The 19574-nt window shown below is 39.6% G+C and overlaps 1 protein-coding gene across 8 annotated transcripts in view; it reads right to left on the reverse strand.

Annotated features, from left to right (window-relative positions):
* Positions 1-19574, reverse strand: part of LOC108710639 (C-type lectin domain family 4 member G) — a 69032-nt gene that overhangs the window by 34714 nt on the left and 14744 nt on the right. For 4 of the 8 annotated variants that reach the window (XM_041587161.1, XM_041587159.1, XM_041587158.1 and 1 more), the window contains exons 6-7: positions 19477-19530; positions 18669-18722 (exon numbers count right to left, since the gene is read on the reverse strand). The exons of 1 other annotated variant lie outside the window; for it this stretch is intronic. In XM_041587161.1, the coding sequence (XP_041443095.1) occupies positions 18669-18722; positions 19477-19530 (108 nt within the window). Of the gene's footprint in view, positions 1-10175; positions 10725-11163; positions 11280-15550; positions 15697-18352; positions 18416-18668; positions 18723-19476; positions 19531-19574 lie in introns of those variants that run through there. 3 more of the 8 variants (XM_041587163.1, XM_041587160.1, XM_041587157.1) reach the window with 3 other exon arrangements.

Raw genomic sequence — 19574 nt, forward strand, 5'->3', positions numbered from 1 at the left:
ATGCTGTAGGCAGAATGGGCTCCAACGAGAAACCTGCCCTGTGGACCAGTCTATAGTGGGATTGTGCAGGCGCAGCCAGGGGAGACCCAAAACAACAGGAACATCGGGACAAGAGATGATAAGAAACGAAAGTCTCTCTTTATGCAGAGTCCCAACCTGCACAAGTAGTTCGCCAGTGGTCATCGTGAGTACAGACTCCAGGGGTTTATCATCTATGGCGAAAATCCTCATGGGAGAAGGCAAAGGAAATAGGGGGATTCCCATGTACTTAGCAAAGAGAGCGTCCATGAAGTTACCCCCGGCTCCGGAATCGAGGAAAGCATTCCCGAAGATGGTCTTATCAGTCAGACGAATCTGGAAGGGAAGGAGAAACCTGTGTGAGTTTCCTTGGGTCTTCCCCTGAGACCAATCTCGAGACTTTTGAGTCGTGCCCCCTACATGAGTTACCATAGACATACCTCGGGGTACAAAACTCTTAGCCTTTGCAGGACAGGCATTAGCGAAGTGGGAATGTCCGCCACAATACAGACACAGGCCTGACGTCCGTCTGCGGAGTCTCTCTTGTTCAGTGAGGCGAGTTCTTCCCACTTGCATGGGTTCCTCCTGGAGAGAAATGGATGCTTGGGCAGGCGGGGTAACAGGAGCCTGCAGGAGAGGCCTCTGGAAGCGGGGTGCCAACATGGGTTGAAACTTCCTGACACGATCTCTCAGGGTTTGATGCTCTCTCAGAAGAGTGTCCACCTTAACAGCCAAGGCGATAAGGTCCTCAACTTGCGTGGGTAATTCCCGGGAGACCAGGTCATCTTTGATGCGGAGGGAGAGACCATTATAAAATGCAGTATGGTATGCGTCGTTGTTCCAACGAGTCTCAGCAGCAAGTGTACGGAATTCAATAGCATACTCCGCTACACTGCGACTCCCTTGGCGGATTTGGAACAGACGGGAAGCAGCGGATGTCACCCGGCCGGGAGCATCGAAAACGATCCGAAATTCTTTGAGGAATGCTTCCGCGTCATCCATCAGTGGGGACTGCTTCTCCCAGTGTGGAGATGCCCACTCGAGAGCTTTCCCTGCCAGACGAGTAATCACAAACCCCACCTTGGCACGTTCAGAGTCAAATTCAGTGGGGTGTAGGGCAAATCGAATCTGGCACTGATTCACGAATCCTCGACAGGCTTGAGGATCGCCATCGTAGAGAGGCGGAGCAGGAATATGTGGACCAGAGGTGGAGGGCTGGGTAGCCTTGGCAGCAGCCGCTTGCGGAGGAGGTGCCGGCAGGGGGTTCGCTGGTGTCAACAAGGAGAGCTTTTCCAAGATCGCCTCCAGCGTGTGTCCCACGTAATTCTGCCGGGCTTCATACGCCTCCATGCGGGAATGCAGGCCCCGAAAGGCCCTGCCGAAATCTGGCTGAGCTTCCTCAGAGGAATCCATGGCCCGAAAATAATGTCAGGGAACCGGGAGTTCCCTCTGGGGAGTTGTCCGGATATAGGAGGAAGCCCCTCAGGAGGGATCAGGATCGTGGTATCCAGGGATTCAGCAGAAGGGGTAATAAAGTTCAGGCAACAGGTCAAAAGGCAGGCAGAATATAAACAGAGTCCAAAGTCCAGGCAGGGGGTCAACGACAAGAGATCAATCAATAGAATACTCAGGGATAACAGCAACAGGGAACCCAGGAATCTAATCAGGAACAAGATCCTATTTTCGGGCGCCATCTTGGCGTCTCGGGCGTCCTTTTAAAGGGGTTTTTTGGCGCCCTTGCGTCGGCGTCAGCACGTCTGCGACCGACGCGCTGCGCCTGCGTCCGTCGCACCGTTGTGACGTCTTCGCACCTGCGCACTTGCGCGCAGGCGTCTCTGCGCCGGCGCCGCTACCCACGTGGCGGCCATGGGCGCCGCCATTTTGGGAGCGGCGTCGGAGGAAGTAGTTGCGCCGCCCGGAGCTCCTGGTCCTGCTCCGGGCGGCGATCGTGACAGCTATTATGTAACTAACAACCTAGCATTTTGGAGAAACATTTTTAGGTATAGGATCCAGAAAGCCGTCTCCCATAGACTCCATTTTAATCAAATAATTACATTTTTTACAATGATTTCCTTTTTCTCTGTAATAATAAAACAGTACCTTGTACTTAATCCAAACTCAGATATAATGAATCCTTATCGGGTTTAACGTTTAAATAATTTTTTTTAGCAGATTTCAGAGGTCCAAATTACGGAAAGATTCTGGATAATAAGTACATATGTAGCCTTACAGAGCATTTGTTTTTTAGATGGGGTCAGTGACCCCCTTTTGAATACTGGAAAGAGTCAGAAGAAAAAAGGAAATAATTTAAAAGCTATTAAAAATAAATAATGAAGACCAATAGAAAAGTTGCCATTCTATAACATACTAAAAGTTAACTTAAAGGTGAACCACCCCTTTAAGAAAATCTTAGATCAAGTAGACCGCTACCCAAATACATTAGGTTTTTTCTATGATAGGTATTGTAAGACTTGGGCATTCACATGGACTGGCAAATAGTATTGATCCATTAAACTGGGCGGCAGGTATGAAAGTGGGTGTGACCTATTTCACTTTGCCGAAAATTTGTGAAACTGTGAAAATTTGCCAGAATCTATGGGCTACGCATGAGAATTTTTTTCCACCCATTGGAGTCTATGGGCATCATTTTTTCTATCATAGCTACATCTGGACAACATTGTTATAATTGGCCTTAACATGTATGCCCACCCTACATATTGCCAAATAAAGATTGGCTTATCCAACTGAACCATTATGCACAGGCTACCCTTAATATACTGTTCCTTTTCTACTTTTTCTTCTTCATAAAACTCCATGTTCTTCCTTGATGACTTAATAGTTTCCATATTTCCATAAGTTTCATTAGCACTCTCAAGATAGTGTTGGCATTTTCCTACGAATAAAAATAAAATATAAAGCTATGAGGATTAAGTTACTATCAGTTCAAGACTCCACACACAAGTCCATACACAGTACAGGTATGGGATCCGTTATTTGGAAACCCATTATCCAGAAAAGTGTCAAATTACAGAAAGGCTGTCTCCCATAGACTCGATTTTATCCAAATAATCCAAATTTTGTAAATTTTTCTTTTTCTCTGTAACAATAAATCAGTAGCTTGTACCTGATCCCAACTAACCAGCTATTAGGTTTATTTAGGGGCAGATTTATCAAAGGTCGAGGTGAATTTTCGAGTGAAACAAAATTGAATTTTGAATTATTTTTGTGTACCTCGACTAGGGAATAGTCCAAATTAGATTAGAATTTCCAAAAAATGTGAAAAACCAAATTTTTAAATTTATCATGTGCTGTCTCTTTAAAAATTCAACTTCAACCATTCGCCATCTAAAACCTGACAAATTGCTGTTTTAGCCTATGGGGGACCTCCTAGAACCTATCTGGAATCAATTGGTGGACTTTACAAAATCTGAGTTTTCTTTGGGAAAAACATAGAATCTAATTTGATCGAATGCGATATTAATTCAATTCGTATGATTCTAATTCAGCTGAATATGGACATATTCGATCGAAAATGGGCCCATTCGGGCAAAAAAAACTTTGACTTTTGGTTGGTCTTTTTGAATTCGAATTTCAAAGTTTTTCAAATTCAACCCTTGATAAATATGCCCCTTAATGTTTACATGATTCTCAAGTAGATTTAAGATATGAAGATCCAAATAAGGAAAATATCTTTTATCCCAGGTCCTGGGCATTCTGGATAACTGGTTCCACACCTGTACAGATACCTGTACAACATTGGTCTCCCCTTTCCCCATTCACAAAATGACACTGTTAAAGACACAGGCATGAAATCCATAACCCATAAATACCAACATCCTGCATTCACCTACCTTAACACTGCATAGTTCTAGGGTACAGGAAGATGATATATTGATAAGGGAGCCCTAATATTTGTGGTCAGTTTCAAATACAGAGAGACACTAATGGGCAGATTTATCAAGGATCGAATTGAAAATTAAAATTTTCAAATTTGAATTTCAAGTTTATTTTAGTATAATTCGAATAATCCACATTAGATTTGAGTTAAAAAGACAAAATTCGAATTTGGAAATTTATCATGTACTGTCCCTTTAAGAATTCAAATTTGCCTATTCACCATCTAAACCTGCCGAATTGGCATTTAAGCCTATGGGGGACTTCCTACAATCAATTTGGAGTTGTTTGGTGGACTTTTGAAAAAATAAATTTAGGTGTGAAAGAACTTGAATTTGATCGAATTCAATTCAAATTTGATTCTAGTTTGCAAGTCGATCCTATTCACCCGAATGTAAAAAATGAAAAATATTTAAAACATTTCGATTGGTCTGTTTTATTTCTTGAATTTCGAGTTTTTGGGAGTTTTTAAAAACTCCCATAAACTCAAAATTCGAACCTTGATAAATCTGCCCCTTAATTTCATTAAAAATAATATTCACACAGGGCAAATGGGCATTTTTTAGAAAAATGGCAGAAATTAACGTAAAATCTGGAGAAAGCATCTATTGAAGGGCATTATAAATTGGTGGGACTGCAAAAAAAAAAAAGTGTTGGGGAACTTAAAATAAAGGGATGTAATATGGAGGTTTGAAGGTATTTTACTTCTGGAAACTTGGCTGGAAGAAACTGCTTGCTGCTTCATATGTTTTTGTAATAAGGGAATATAAAAGTACAGACAGATGCTGATTACTGTAGTAATGATGGAGCAGACATAACAGAAACAGTATAGGTATATAGGTTTCTCCCTGCTCTGTACTGTTCTTCTCTCCATATTAATAACACAGACATATTCCCATTATATTTATATTTCTCCCATCCCAGTCCCTTGTTCTATTCCTTACCTCTGTCCATCTTGTGCCAATGGATTGGAATGTCTTTCTGCCCAGTTGACTGGTTCCTTCTCAGTGTTGTTCTGCCTCCTCCGTGTCACATACAACTGCTCCCTGGGTCTCCACTTCTGCTTTTTTTTCCAGTATTTCTTAAGACTTTTAATTTCCTGTTAATATTGTGCAAAATAAACTTTTAAGACAGGATCAAGTGACTAAGTGGCATGTGTATATTTATAACCTATCACTATATAATAATATCTGTCTCTTACATCTTAAAGCTGTATACAGGGCCGCCATAAGAAATCACGGGGGCCCCCACAACAAAATTTTTGTTTTGCACCCACGCTGGCGCCCAAATCCCACCCCTACATCACAGTTAAAAGACCACACAGAAATCAGCACTAAAAAAGTAACCTTCCCAGACACAAGTTATAAAAGCTATTGATGGTCAGGGCTCCCTTATAAGTTAAAAAACATTGCCGCCAGGGCCCCCCTTTACAAGTTAAAAAAATTGGGGCCCCAAAAATATTTTTTAAAAAAACATTGGCGCCAGGGCCCCCTTTACAAGTTAAAAAAAATTGGAGCCCCAAAAAATATTTTTTTAAAAAAACATTGGCGCCAGGGCCCCCTTTACAAGTTAAAAAAATTGGGGCCCCAAATAATATTGTATAAAAAAACATTGGCGCCAGGGCCCCCCATACAAGTTAAAAAAAATTGGGGCCCCAAAAAATATTTTTTATAAAAACATTGGTGGCAGGGGCCTATAGAATATTAAAATAATACATTGGTGGCCAGGGGATTGAAAAAAAACATAAATTGGTGTTCAGTAGAGTTGAACTCATGGCTTCAGGACTTCAACTTCATCTCCTTTCGTGACTTTGGGTCTTTTTGCCGCTTCAGGACTTCAAGTTTGGCTGTTTTCGTGACTTTGGGTCTTTTCATTCATTGCTGAAGATGCCCTCAGGGAAATAAAGAATAAAGTGGCCTATGCAATGGGACCCAAAATCCCAGGCTTCATCCCTAACCAAACCATCAACATTTGAAAACCATGGGCCAGATTTACTTCAGTGAGAAAAGGTTATCTCATGGTTTATCATGTGAAAAAAGGAAAACTTACACTCGCACACCCTGGCCGTCCAGAATCAAACGAATCCCAGGTGCTCGATGGTAGAGGAATTGGGCAACCTCAAAAACAGCGTAGACACAGAACACACCGGCACAACATGGGTATTACTAGCATGCTTGAGAAAGGGGTCACGCCCCGAAACGTTGCATCCGCAATAAACGAGCAAGGTTAAACCTGCTAGTAATACCCATGTTGTGCCGGTGTGTTCTGTGTCTTATCATGTGAAAAGTCATGGACAATATTCAATTCGAGGAGAAAACATTTTTAATAGAGACTTCGATTGAGTTTTCACGTGATAAATATTGCATCAGTCCTAAAAGTGTGTGAGATGATGAAATGATTGTTCACGGGAATCTGTGTCAATACGAATTATTGTTTTGGTTTCCTGATTTCTTCTACATAATCTCTTAGGTCTTAATTTGTTGGTGGTCCTCCATACCCCTCTCATCAGGGCTGCTCCTTCCATGAAGCAAGATGAGAGCATTGCCTCAGGCAGCAATGAGCACCCAGTTACAAGGGGTAGCAAAAAGCCATCTATTGTAAGGGGCAGATTTATCAAGGGTCGGAGTGAATTTTTTAATTTTGGGTTTTTTGGTGAAATTTGACTAGGGAATGTCATAATTCAATTCGAGTTTTTTTTAAAAAAAAATGGAATATGATTTTCGAAATGTATTATGTACTGGCCCTTTAAGAATTCAAATTCAACTGTTCACCACCTTAAACCTGCTGAATTGCTGTTTAATCTTATGGGGTAAGTCCTGGGTTCAACTTAGAGTTGTTTGCTGGCTTCCTGACATTCTAGGTTTTTTTTTTGTAGAAAAATTTCAAGTTCATGGGAGTTTTTACAAACTCCCATGAACTCTAAGGGGCAGATTTATCAAGGGTCAAATTGAAATTTTTTTACAATTTTGAGTTTATTTTAGTGTAATTCGACTGGGGAATAGTCCAAATTCGATTTGTGTTGTAAAACAATTCAAAATTAGATTTTTTTAAATTATCATGTACTTTCTCTTTAAAAATTCGTATTTGACTATTCGCCATCTAAAACCTGGCAAACATTTTTTTTCCTATGCGGGACGTTCCTAAAGAGTAAAATGAACTTTAAAGGCACCTACTCGGATGAAGACCCTGTGTGCTGCTGCTGCCCTTTGTATCAGTGACTGCTGGATACTGCATTTCGCTGCACTGGTAAGTAGTTTGCTGGGTATCACTGTGGCAGCGTCAGAGAGAGACTTGAGTGTAGTGTGCTGTTGGGGAGGACTCTTTTTTTCCTTTCCCCCTGTCTGGTTGTGCTGCTAAACGCTGACTGCCTCACTCTCAGCTCGCTCCTTTGCTCTTACAGCTCCAACAAGGATTTGCAGTAAGGGAGTAGCTTCCCAGAGGCTCTGTGTGTTGCCTCCAGTCAGGGACCTCAGTGAAGAGGGACTGTAGGGTACAAGCTGCTTTCCTGACAACTTCCAGGAGGGAAAGGTTGTACTGCATTTGCCTGTGTACTCTCTGTGTGATCCTGCCTTTGTTCTGTGTGAACTCTCAATATGCTGTTTTCCTCAACTCCTGCGTGACTACTGAAACCTGTGGTCATTTGCCCTTTTTGGCATAATAAACCGTTCCTGATTGTTAAGAACCTCCTGGCGCCCAAGTTGTTTTGTGTGCACAGTAGCCTGTGGGGGATTGTAGTTGCATTACACCATAGAGGGAACACTTCCACTTAGCGAAGGCCCTGCCCTGGGTGTAAGTCGCGTGTAATCCATGCTCTAGTGTTCTAGCTGGTGAATTCTCTCCCCGGACCCAATGAGCCTCCACGGATTGTGCCCCTCAAGCAGCCATCTCCCTACAATGGTTTCAGGCTGTATCGGTTACAGGTTTGCTTAGGGGGGGGAGCAGAACATTGCACATTAGGGAAAGGGAAAGAAAAAAAACTCAGGTGAATTTGAATCTAATTCGATCCTATTCATCAATTTGTTGATAAATTGTAGTTGGTCGAATTTCGAGTTCATAGGAGTTTATGAGAGTTTTTACAAACTCCCATCAACTCAAAATTCGACCCTTGATAAATCTTTCCCTAAATTCGAACCTTGATAAATCTGCCTCTTGAAAAAACTTTGAAAAAAATTTGAATTCAAAAAGACCAACCGGCCAATACTTTCTTATGATTCGCCTCACCATTTTGGAATGCAAATCAGATACTGACATGAATGGTATTTTCTCATTCATCTTCCTTCTTTTTTGGGTTCCAGTAATAGTTCTCGAGGTATAGCATTTACATCCAAATCAGCCTTTTTTAAAACACTTCTAGGGTACCCCTTCCTCCTAAACATATCTAAGACCCTCTCTTTACCTTCCACATATTCTTCTTCATTAGATGTGATGCGTTTGCACCTCATAAGTTGACTTTTGGGGAGACTCGTCATTGTATTTGGCGGATGAAAACTTTCATAGCCTAATATACTGTTCTTATCTTCTGTTTTTCTGTATAGACTAGTGGAATTATTATTAATTATTCTTATTATTAATATTATTATTAGGAACTATTATTTAAATTTTTCTTCCAAATCATACATAAAAATATTAGCATAATAGTTTGTGTATGTCATTTTGTAATATCTTCCATTTTGTACTGATGCACGTTTGACCATTTTGGAATATTAAATATAATATGTAATACATTTTGTCTTTCTTGCTCTAACAACCCCATAGCCTGAAAGATAGCATGTAGCTGTGACTGTACCTTAGGGGGCAGATTTACTAAGGTTTGAATGGTAAATTTGAACTGGAATTTTAATTTTTGAGTTGTTTTTTATTTCAAAAATCACAATTTAGAGTTTAAAATAACCAACTTGAATTTGAATTAAAAATTGAAATCCGAGATTTATCATCCCCCTACCTTGGAACTCAAATTCGATAGATCGCCACCTAAAACCTGGTGAGTTCATGTACAAGTTAATGGTAGATTTCCCTGGAAGCATTTGAAGAGTTTAACAGCCTGCGTGATGTTCAAGTTTTTTTCTGAGGGTTTTGGCCAAAAACTCGAATCAAGGACTTAATTTGATCGATTTGAGTTTTTTTCCTCCGGAAAACACGATTTTTGTGGTTGCGGGACTCGATCTTGCAGAATCAGGTTTTTGCCATTTGAGTTCTTCTTATATAAGATACCATTCGCGTTTCAAGGTGATCCGAATTAATTAGAGGTAAAAATAACTCAAACATTCGACCTCTGACAAATCAGTAGTGATGGGCGAATTTATTCACCAGGTGCGAATTCATGGCGAATTTTGGCGAGAAAATTTGTCAGCGCCGAAAAAAAATTGGCAACGGTTTCGATGCCAGCATCAAAGTTTTTCATCACCGCTGACTGTTCCGATGCCGGCAACAAATAACGGATGCCCATTGACTTTAATGGGCGCTGGCATCAAAATCGCAGTTTAAATTTTTTGCCAGTTTTGCAAAAAAAGAAAGCATTTTAGGACATCTTCAGCAGAACACACACTCCTGAATAAAGTTGAACCACCCCTTGAACCTATCCCTCTAACCCAGCTAAAGCAAACGCTTGTGCCCATATCTTGGCGGAAGTCCGCTTCTCGGATTGTTTTTCCACGTCTTCAGTGCGTCATCAGGTAGCGCCGATGTCTCCCGGCTCCCGGGCGGTGTTCGTGTATTTATTGTGAATGTAGAGACTGAGCAGGGAGAGGAGTCAGTTCCGGGGAAGGATGGGACAGGGCAAGCAGCGAGGAATCCCTTAGCACTTCCCTGGGATGCATACTGTGTGTGTGGTGGGATTTGATCTGGAGCTGGGACAGACCGTGGAGATGAGTGTGCGTGGAGTAGAACTTGCTGCAACTTTCCTGTCACGTCTGGTCTGGCCACACAACTATGTTCAACTTCAGTCTCTCCAGCCCTTCTTCAGCTTCAGCCCCCACTGTGCTCAGTTCACTGGCTTGTAATTCACTGGCACCTGCACACAGTCTGGATCAGGAGCGTGTGTTCTGCATAAGATGTCCTAAAATGCTTTCTTTTTTTTATACTCGAGTCAATACGTTTTTCCAGTTTTTGTAGGTAAAATTAGGTACCTCGGCTTATATTCGGGTCAGCTTATACGTATATACGGTAAGTCAAAGTCCAACCGAAAAACATACCCACCCTAGAAAGCAGAAATATCTTTATGAAAAGATCACTTGGCACTGATCAGAGACACTCAAACATTTCACTACAACAATTTATTGAAAAGCAAAGAAGTCGATGCTGCAGGTAAGCAATGGGAAGACACAGTGGCTGTGTTTAGACATCAGTTGACTGAGGGGATAGTTGTCTAGATACAAGACCAATTAATTGAAATATTAAGGGTATGTTTCAATGTTCATGCTGCTTAGTTTTGAAAACTCTGAGATGCAGGGACCTGCTGCTAAAGAGTATCCTTTTAGTTCATGTTATGCCTTTTAATTGAAACTCCTTCAGCAATTATCTTTAATTATCTCTTCAGCCCTCCCCAGTCATTATTAGACATTACCCATGTAACACTAAATATACATACTCCTTTCTTGTTTTTAGGAGAATTTTCTTTTTTATATAGAGATTGGCATTCTAATAGAGTGCTCAACAAATGAAATCCACTCCTCCTTTACACAACATATTATTTTTTCTCGCAGATTGCCTTATACTCATCGGTGCAAAAAACATCATTCCATTTTTTCTCTTTCCACATGTGAACACAATCTTCTCTTCCTTGATCGTTATTTGGCTCCCCTTTCAGCCAAAATCTGCAGAAGAATTGCAGACTGTTAAACTGGGAATTGCATGTTTAGGTGCTGCACAAATTTTGATGTTACGAATCACATTGTCCCATTTCATTAGGACACTGGCAGAAAGCAGGTAGATATAGTAAAAAATTGTGTTAAAAAAGGCTTTAGTTCCTCATATCTTTATGCAGTCTTTTTGTTCAACCCACTGAATTAAAGCTGAAAGTCTGCAGTTCAACTGCATCTGAGTTGTTTCATTTAAAATTCATTGTGGTAATGTACAGAACCAAAATTAGAAAAAAGTTGTCTCTCTCCAAAGAATTATGGACCTAACTGTATATACATTATACAGAGGCTTCTCGGATATATTGTTACATTCTATAGTTATTGCTTCACTTTGATTTTAATTGACTCTCAATAAAACTTTATGGAAAATGGAACGACAGATTCTTCAACTTACCGCTGTGGTGGATAATAGTATGTCCCATCCACCCATCTCCACTCATCCTTGTTATTCTTATCCCTTTTGAGGCCAATCCAAAAATATGAGCTGTCAGTAATACTTTCAAGGAAGTTCTAGGGAAGCAGAAGACACATCTCATTACAACAGACAGGTAACTTTCTGTCTATCAAAATTGTTGTCTAAAAGAATCACTGCTCTAATATATATAAGCATAAAATATATATTATAATGCCTCAAATATAAATATGAAAATATTAAAACAATTGTTAGTAATGCATGAAATTTAGCCCTAAGGCGGGAAGGTACATCATTTATACATAGAGCAACTTGCTCTTTTTATTACAGGTATGAGATCCATTATCCAGAAACACATTATCCAGAAAGCTTAAAATTACGTAAAGGTCTTCTCCCATAGACTCCATTTCATCCAAATAATTGATCCCAACTAAGATATAATTAATCCATATTAGACCAGCCTATTGGGTTTATTTAACGTTTACATGATTTTCTACAAGACTTAAGGTATGAAGATCCAAATTAGGGAAAGATCTGTTATCCGGAAAACCCCAGATCCCAAGCTTTCTAAATAACAGGTCCCATACCTGTTTAGTGTTTCTTATGTCTCTAGTAACTCTCTCCATGCCATAGCATTTTGGACCGTTTTGGTTGTGATCATGGTACAGTACATCTTGATATATATTATAACTGAAGGGCATTTTTGCAGGGCAAAAATATTTTGGATATTTTCATATTTATATTGAAGGAATGGAATCCTTTATTTGTGCTTTTAATTACTTACTTTATTAGAGTGGTGACTTTTTAGACAACAATTTTGATTAAAATAAAGACTTTTATAGGAATTTAACATCAACAGGTACTTTTGGTTAAACAACATGGGGTTCTCCTGGAGCATTGGCTCTGCATATCTTGGGGCCCCATATAATTTGTTATTCAAATTTTTCACGAATTTCTAAATAAACATGCTTTTCCTATCATTTTTAAAGCTCTAAAAAAATCAAGATTTGTTAGGGTAGAACTAGATGGGTGTTTTTACATCCGATAGCTTCCGTACCGACACGATGAAGCGCCCGCGTCACGTTGGATGCTCTGAATCTAAGGTAAGTAATAGGAATGTCGGCGGATCGTCGGATCGTACAAATGTTTTGGATTTTCCACCCAAAAACGATTTTTTCGAATTTTTTTCCAAAAACCACAAAATCTTTGGATTATTGCACGAAACCCAAAGCAGATCAGCAAATCTTCAGGACTTCTCCCATGGACTTATATACAACCTTTGCAGGTCTGAGATGCTGAATTTTTGGGATTCTTACTTTTTCCATCCTTGGGGTATAATAAATTATGAAAAAAAAATTTCACTTAAAATTCAGAATTTATAGTGTTAACAACTTTAATTTTTCAGCATTCTGACTTTTATAAATAACCTCACACTTTGCTTTAGAAATCCCAGATCTGTAAACAACATCTAGATATCCCTGTAGCCTTAAGTAGGAGAGAATTGCACCATTAATGTATGTTTCTGTGGGTTTTGTGTCTGTTACTTCCTAGTTATACAAATGTCAACCTGAGATACTCAAACAGCTTGGTATTACCTGGATATAAAATATTTAAAACTGGGGGGAAGTTGTGGAAGTGCTCAAGAGAGTGTTTACTAAGGATTTAGACACATATACTTTGTTCTGCAAAAAGAATATAAACATGGATCCTAGAGCTCATGAGAATCCATCACAGAGATTTGGGAAACGGTTACTATATAGTTTATTGCAGGGCTGATATTTCTAAAGATTTTTAAATATTTTATGTATCATTAACTCACAAAGAATATGAGGATAATCTATTCAATCTAGGACTCCTTAGGCTAACATAGTTTCCCACCTCAGCTCCATATTGCTGGCCTAGTTTGAGATCTTCTTCTTAAATGTATATTCAAGTAAATCCACTAGAGATCATAAACATGCCATAGAAGGTGGGTATCACAGACACCAGAGAATGAATAAACTGGGCACTGGAAAAAATAATGAGCTCTATTAAAGAAATCAAGATGAAGTGGGAGTTGGCAAGGTCCAAGCTTTGGTTCCATATAGTTCTTATTTGTAGAAATAATGTAGGGCTGGTAATAGTGCAATATATTGTACAAGGTGGGTGGGGCTTGGATATCTCTACTATAATGTAATGAGTAGGGATGTAGCGAACGTCGGAAAAAAAGTTCGCGAACATATTCGCGAACTTGCGCAAAAATGCGAGCGGTTCGCGAACGGTTCGCGAACCCCATAGACTTCAATGGGAAGGCGAACTTTAACATCTAGAAAAGACATTTCTGGCCAGAAAAATGATTTTAAAGTTGTTTAAAGGGTGCAACGACCTGGACAGTGGCATGCCAGAGGGGGATCAAGGGCAAAAATGTATCTGAAAAATCTGCCTGTGTGTGCTTGGAAGAGATAGTGTAGGGGGAGAGCTGTTAGTGATTTCAGGGACAGATGATAGTAAGTTTGCTGGCTAGTAATCTGCTTGATACTGCTCTGTATTGGAGGGACAGAAGTCTGCAGGGATTTGAGGGACATTTTAGCTTAGGTAGCTTTGCTGGCTAGTAATCTACTGTTCTCTTTAAACAACTGCCATACGTTGACCTTGTAGGCATTGTTTGCCCAGTTTTTTTGGACGCAGCCACTGAAGCACAGTTGCCATAAAAAATATGCCATATAAATGCTGAAAATAGTCATTTTTCGCCATACGTTGACCTTGTAGACATTGTTTGCCCAGTTTTTTTGGTTGCAGCCACTGAAGCACAGTTGCCAGAAAAAATATGCCATATAAATGCTGAAAATAGTCATTTTTCGCCATACGTTGACCTTGTAGACATTGTTTGCCCAGTTTTTTTGGTTGCAGCCACTGAAGCACAGTTGCCAGAAAAAATATGCCATATAAATGCTGAAAATAGTCATTTTTTGCCATACGTTGACCTTGTAGGCATTGTTTGCCCAGTTTTTTTGGTCGCAGCCACTGAAGCACAGTTGCCAGAAAAAATATGCCATATAAATGCTGAAAATAGTCATTTTTTGCCATATACGTTGAGTCAACGTATGGCAAAAAATGACTATTTTCAGCATTTATATGGCATATTTTTTCTGGCCTCTGTGCTTCAGTGGCTGCGGCCAAAAAAACTGGGCAAACAATGCCTACAAGGTCAACGTATACACTACTACAGCGGTGGATACGGATTACGTAAAATATATGAATGCTGCTTGAAAAAAAGTAACTCAAGTGGTTTTTCTAGAGACGATAATATTATCAATATTTAGACAAAATGTGAACAAGGTCACACAGCTAGATGGTGGGTTGAAGAAAACACTGTGCAAATAATGCCTACAAGGTCAACGTATACACTACTACAGCGGTGGATACGGATTACGTAAAATATATTATGGCTGCTTGAAAAAAGTCACTCCGGTGTTTTTTCTGGAGACGGTAATATTATGGATATTTAGACAGAATGTGAACAAGGTCACACAGCTAGATGGCGGGTTGAAGAAAACAGTGTGCAAATAATGCCTACAGGGCAAATAATGCCTAAAAGGTCAACTTATACACTACTACAGCGGTAGTAAAATTAAAAAAAGTAAAATAAAAAAAAAATGAATATTAAAAAAAAAAATTAAAGTTGGTGCTGCTGAACTACTAGGAGCAGCAGATTAGCACACCAGTCCCACTCCCCAACACTGCTAGACTAATAGCACTGGGCTCTTATAGTAGTAGTAGTAGTAGTAGTAAAACAACAAAAAAATAAATAAAAGCAGTCCTTACAAGGACTACTGTTATTGCAGCAGTCAGCAGATGAGATCAGAAGCAGGACAGCTGCCCACTGCAGCTACATACAGAGCACTGCAGTAGAAGGTAGATTACTAGCCAGCAAAGCTACCTAAGCTTAAATGTCCCTCAAACCCCTGCAGACTTCTGTCCCTCCAATAACAGAGCAGTATCAAAACGATTACTAGCCAGCAAACTTTCAACTGTCCCTGAAATCACTAACAGGTAGCAGCTCTCTCCCTACACTATCTCTTCAGCACACACAGGCAGAGTGAAAAAACGCTGCAGGGCTTCGGTTTTTATAGGGAAGGGGAGTGGTCCAGGGGAGAGCTTCCTGATTGGCTGCCATGTACCTGCTGGTCTGGGGTGAGAGGGCAAAAAAAAGCGCCAACAATGGCGAACCCAAAATGGCGAACGTCGCGCGACGTTCGCGAACTTCCGGCGAGCGCGAACACCCGATGTTCGCGCGAACAAGTTCGCCGGCGAACAGTTCGCGACATCTCTAGTAATGAGATGTTTATAGTGAATGGAACCAGCTGTGTATATACAGTAAATGCCTCACCTTTTTCCTGTCACTGTTGATAATAACCAGATCACTGTTCATTGATTTACAAGTTTCCTGGGCATTGTCCCAGTTTTTCTTAGTTGTAACAATATAATAACAGCTTCCATCAAATGCTTTCCAGTTAGAATCACATTTGGGTTTCTCTGGAAGGGAAAACAGAGTTTGGGTCTGTAAAAATGAATTTATATGTTCCACCCAATGCCTGTGCTGCACTTAGATGTTCCACCATAGTCAGTTAGAATCCCCAGTTGCAATTCCATTTGCTTTCTCTGAATTATAAATCCTTTTGGTTTTTATATTGTGCTTGAATGAATAAGGAAGAGTTTACAAAGTTATTTTTACATTTAAATATATCCATAGAAATAAGTCATTGATACATGGGTTAAAATACACAAACAGGAGGTACAGACTTTCACTGAACAAATCAATACAGTGAACCACAACATCAAGTTTACATGAGAAAATGTGCAAGATGACACACTGGCTTTTTTGGACTGTTTGGTAAGAGTCAGAGAGGGTGGAAAGCTGGAAATAGAGGTCTACAGGAAATCTATTAACATAGACCAGTACTGCTGTTTGACTCCCACCATCCACTAGATCACACACTGGGGGTCATCAAAACCCTACATCACAGAGCAGACAAGATCTCCACCAGCACAGAGGCTAAGTTGAAAGAGATGAAACATCTCAGAGGGGCCCTGAAGACATTTGGGTATCCAGATTGGGCTTTTGTGAAACAGGTGGAAAAAGAAGCAATAACACCAAGACTACCGGTGAAGGTGGAAAACAGGACAGGAGAAAGAACTTGGTCCTCCCATATAGCTTAGAAGGATTTTTAATAAACACCACATCCCTATCTGCTTAAAACCCAGCAACACACTAAGGCAGCAACTAGTTCAACCAAAAGACCCCATCTCAAAGCACAAGAAGAGTAACATTGTGTATGCAGTGCAGTGCAGTGAGGAATGATCTGATTTGTGTGTGGGGGAAACCAAACAACAGTTACTCCAGTTTATGGCTCAGCACAGAAGAGCCAGCTCCTCTGGTCAGAATTAAGCCGTGTACCTACATCTAAAAGAAAAAGGACACACGTTTGAAGACTGCCAAGTCCATGTGCTAGAATGGGAGAGTTTAAAAGAGATGTTAAAGAAGCCATATATGTAAAAACTGAAAAACCAAGTAGGAATAGAGGCGGGGGGCGGGGGCGGATGTGCGACATCTATTGTCTGACACATACAATGCTGCTTTGGCACCTCTCCCTGGAAGGTTTAATAACACATCAAAACTCCAATCCTGCTAATACAATCAACACCTTATTTAATGACATCATTGTGGATTATAATAAACAGATTATGCTGATTGGAGCAGCATTGCAAAGGAAATATTCCCCCCAAAAAAATCCTATTTACAAATTATTTTGAGAAAGCCAGTTGGATGACTGGTGAAACGTCATCAAGGAAAAAACACAGCAAGTCCAGTTGATATGACTTATTTCTATAGATATACTATGACCTGGATGAATGAGAATCTTCAAAAACATTTTTCCTTTTAAGTTCTCCATAGAGGAACATGTAAATTCCAGGAAAGGTGTTGCTAAACAGAGAATGGTTTAATTGCTTAAAGAGTTTGGTAGCCAGATCTTGAAAACTGGAGTCTTCTGCAAGGAACAGGCAAGTTAGGTACTCTGATCCAGTAGTCCAGCACACGTTTTGGAGGTCACGTTCCACAAGAAGTGATGCATTGAAGTCAATGGGCGTCAAAATAATTTTGACATGACCGAAAATTTTTATATGCGCAACTATTTGGTCCAAATGTCAAAATTGATGCGAGCGACAATTATTTCTTGTTACCTATGTACATTTTCTTTGTTTCTGGAGGAAGATTAACAGGTGCTGAATTGCACAATACATTTTGAACTGGAAAATCAAAACAAAGCAAAGAGCTGATTTTATAGGCAAATGTTCTCGTGCAATTTAGCACTTATATTAGTAACTAAGCCTTGTGATGTTGCATATAATTGTTTGGGTAAATCTATTTTGTGATTCTTGTCTATATGCAATTGATTGTTATATTGCTGATAATGCCAAATTGTAAAAAAAAAAACACAAGTTCCATGCCTGATCTTTCCACTTTGATGAATAGGGTTATAATAAGTTTGAGAAACAGTATGTAATAGTATAATAATAGTGTAGTAACAGTAGAATGAAATTATTTATAATGAAAGATCAGTTTCTATCAAAAATACATGTACATTTCCGACTGATTTCAAACCTTTGAAAATGATAAATTTATCTATCTATCTATCTATCTATCTATCTATCAATCTGTCTGTCTATCTATCTATCTATGTGCACTTTATGGCCAAAAGTATCCAGACACCTGCCTGTCCACCATCTCTTTCTCAAACCAATGAGATTAATATGAAGTTGATTCTCACTTTGCTGCTATAACAGCCCCTTTTCTTCTAGGAGGCTTTCCACTAGATGTTTTAACATTGCTTTTGGAATTTGCTTCTATTCAGTCTGGGCACTGATTTGGGGATCAGGCCTGGCTTGCAGCAGACATTCCTCAGGTATTCAGTTGGGTTGAGGTCATACTATAAATCTATTTTCAGTGCTAATTTTCCCATGATAACATGAATTCATTTTTAGCTCATGAATCCTTGCCTAACAGACCAGACCAGGAGCCAGGGGTCAAACCCGACACACAATTTCTTAAACCTAGCTACATTTTTTATACCTTGGACAATATTCCACAACACTACCCACATTACATTACTTTTGTCATGCAGTTAGTTACCATTTTCTATTGTCTGTAAGATGTCCTGTTTAGTACTGCGCATAGACTCTGATATACGGGAATCTGAAAAGAAAAGACGTCATTGCTAAATTGCTAAAACTATTCATTTACAGACCATCATAATCTTCCCCTTAGTTTTGCACATGAAAATAATATGGCTCTTTTACTATGAAATCATGGAAAAGCATTGCACCCCCTTAGAACATTGTGAAATAAGCTCTTGAGCCTACCTCTACAGAATGTAGCAGTGAGATTTATTAGGGAATCCTCTACTTAGTGCATGTCTTAATCAAACAGAAAAAAGGCAACTGCTTACCCAATGTCTGTTGCATGGCTGTGATTTGTGTTAGAATGTTGGTTTTCTGCTTATCTGCAAACAATAAACAGAATTGCCAAAGAATTGTCAGAAAATATTTGTGTGTGGCAATACATGTTGTCTCATCTGCAGATCCTTTTTTTTGGGGCCCCCTGTGGGATGACTTGATTGAACTTTAGAAGGTATTTTGTATCAGAGTGCCATATGTTCTAAAGCAAGTGGGTTTACTTCATAGCTTGTTCATCAAAAGATGAATGTACATGTATCTTGACATAACTAAGCGTATCCTCATGTAGCAATTCTCCCAAAATGTATGTTTATTATTTACTAGACTCCATATCATGTTGTAGGGCCATAACAGACAGTAGACAGTTATAGTAATGATAAAACTGAGATAAGATCTCTGGAGGACCCAGGGGTGTATTCTATCAATATGTTTCCCAAAAATATGGACAGCAGTCCATGAAAGTTCAAATAATGGTCTTTATTGGTTTTCTTAATAGTAGGCGAAAGGACCAAAAAAAGTGTTTCTGGTGCTCTTAATCAGCCCTAGTAATAATCTAGGGTCATTGGGTCTGTTGCTCTGCCCATGGAACTGCTCCAGTAAAATACCAGTATAGATACTGATGGCATTGATATAAAGAAACTGCAGAATAATAGAGTGTGTGAGGATCCTTGTACATATATTGCTGATACTGTGGGACCTAGCCGAGTCTGTGGATGACCAGCACCACCATTACAGTTGTATATATAACACCAGTAAAATACCAGAACACTAAATAGAGAGAGAAAAAAAATGATTTCTTACCAAGTGTCTGCTTTGTGGTTGAAATTTGTGTAAGAAGGTTGGCTTTCTGTTCATCTGCACAGAGAAACTTTACTGTGTAGTCATGTTTATTGCTGAAT

This window comes from Xenopus laevis, chromosome 3L (genome assembly GCF_017654675.1).
Source record: "Xenopus laevis strain J_2021 chromosome 3L, Xenopus_laevis_v10.1, whole genome shotgun sequence".
Classification (NCBI taxonomy): domain Eukaryota; kingdom Metazoa; phylum Chordata; class Amphibia; order Anura; family Pipidae; genus Xenopus; species Xenopus laevis.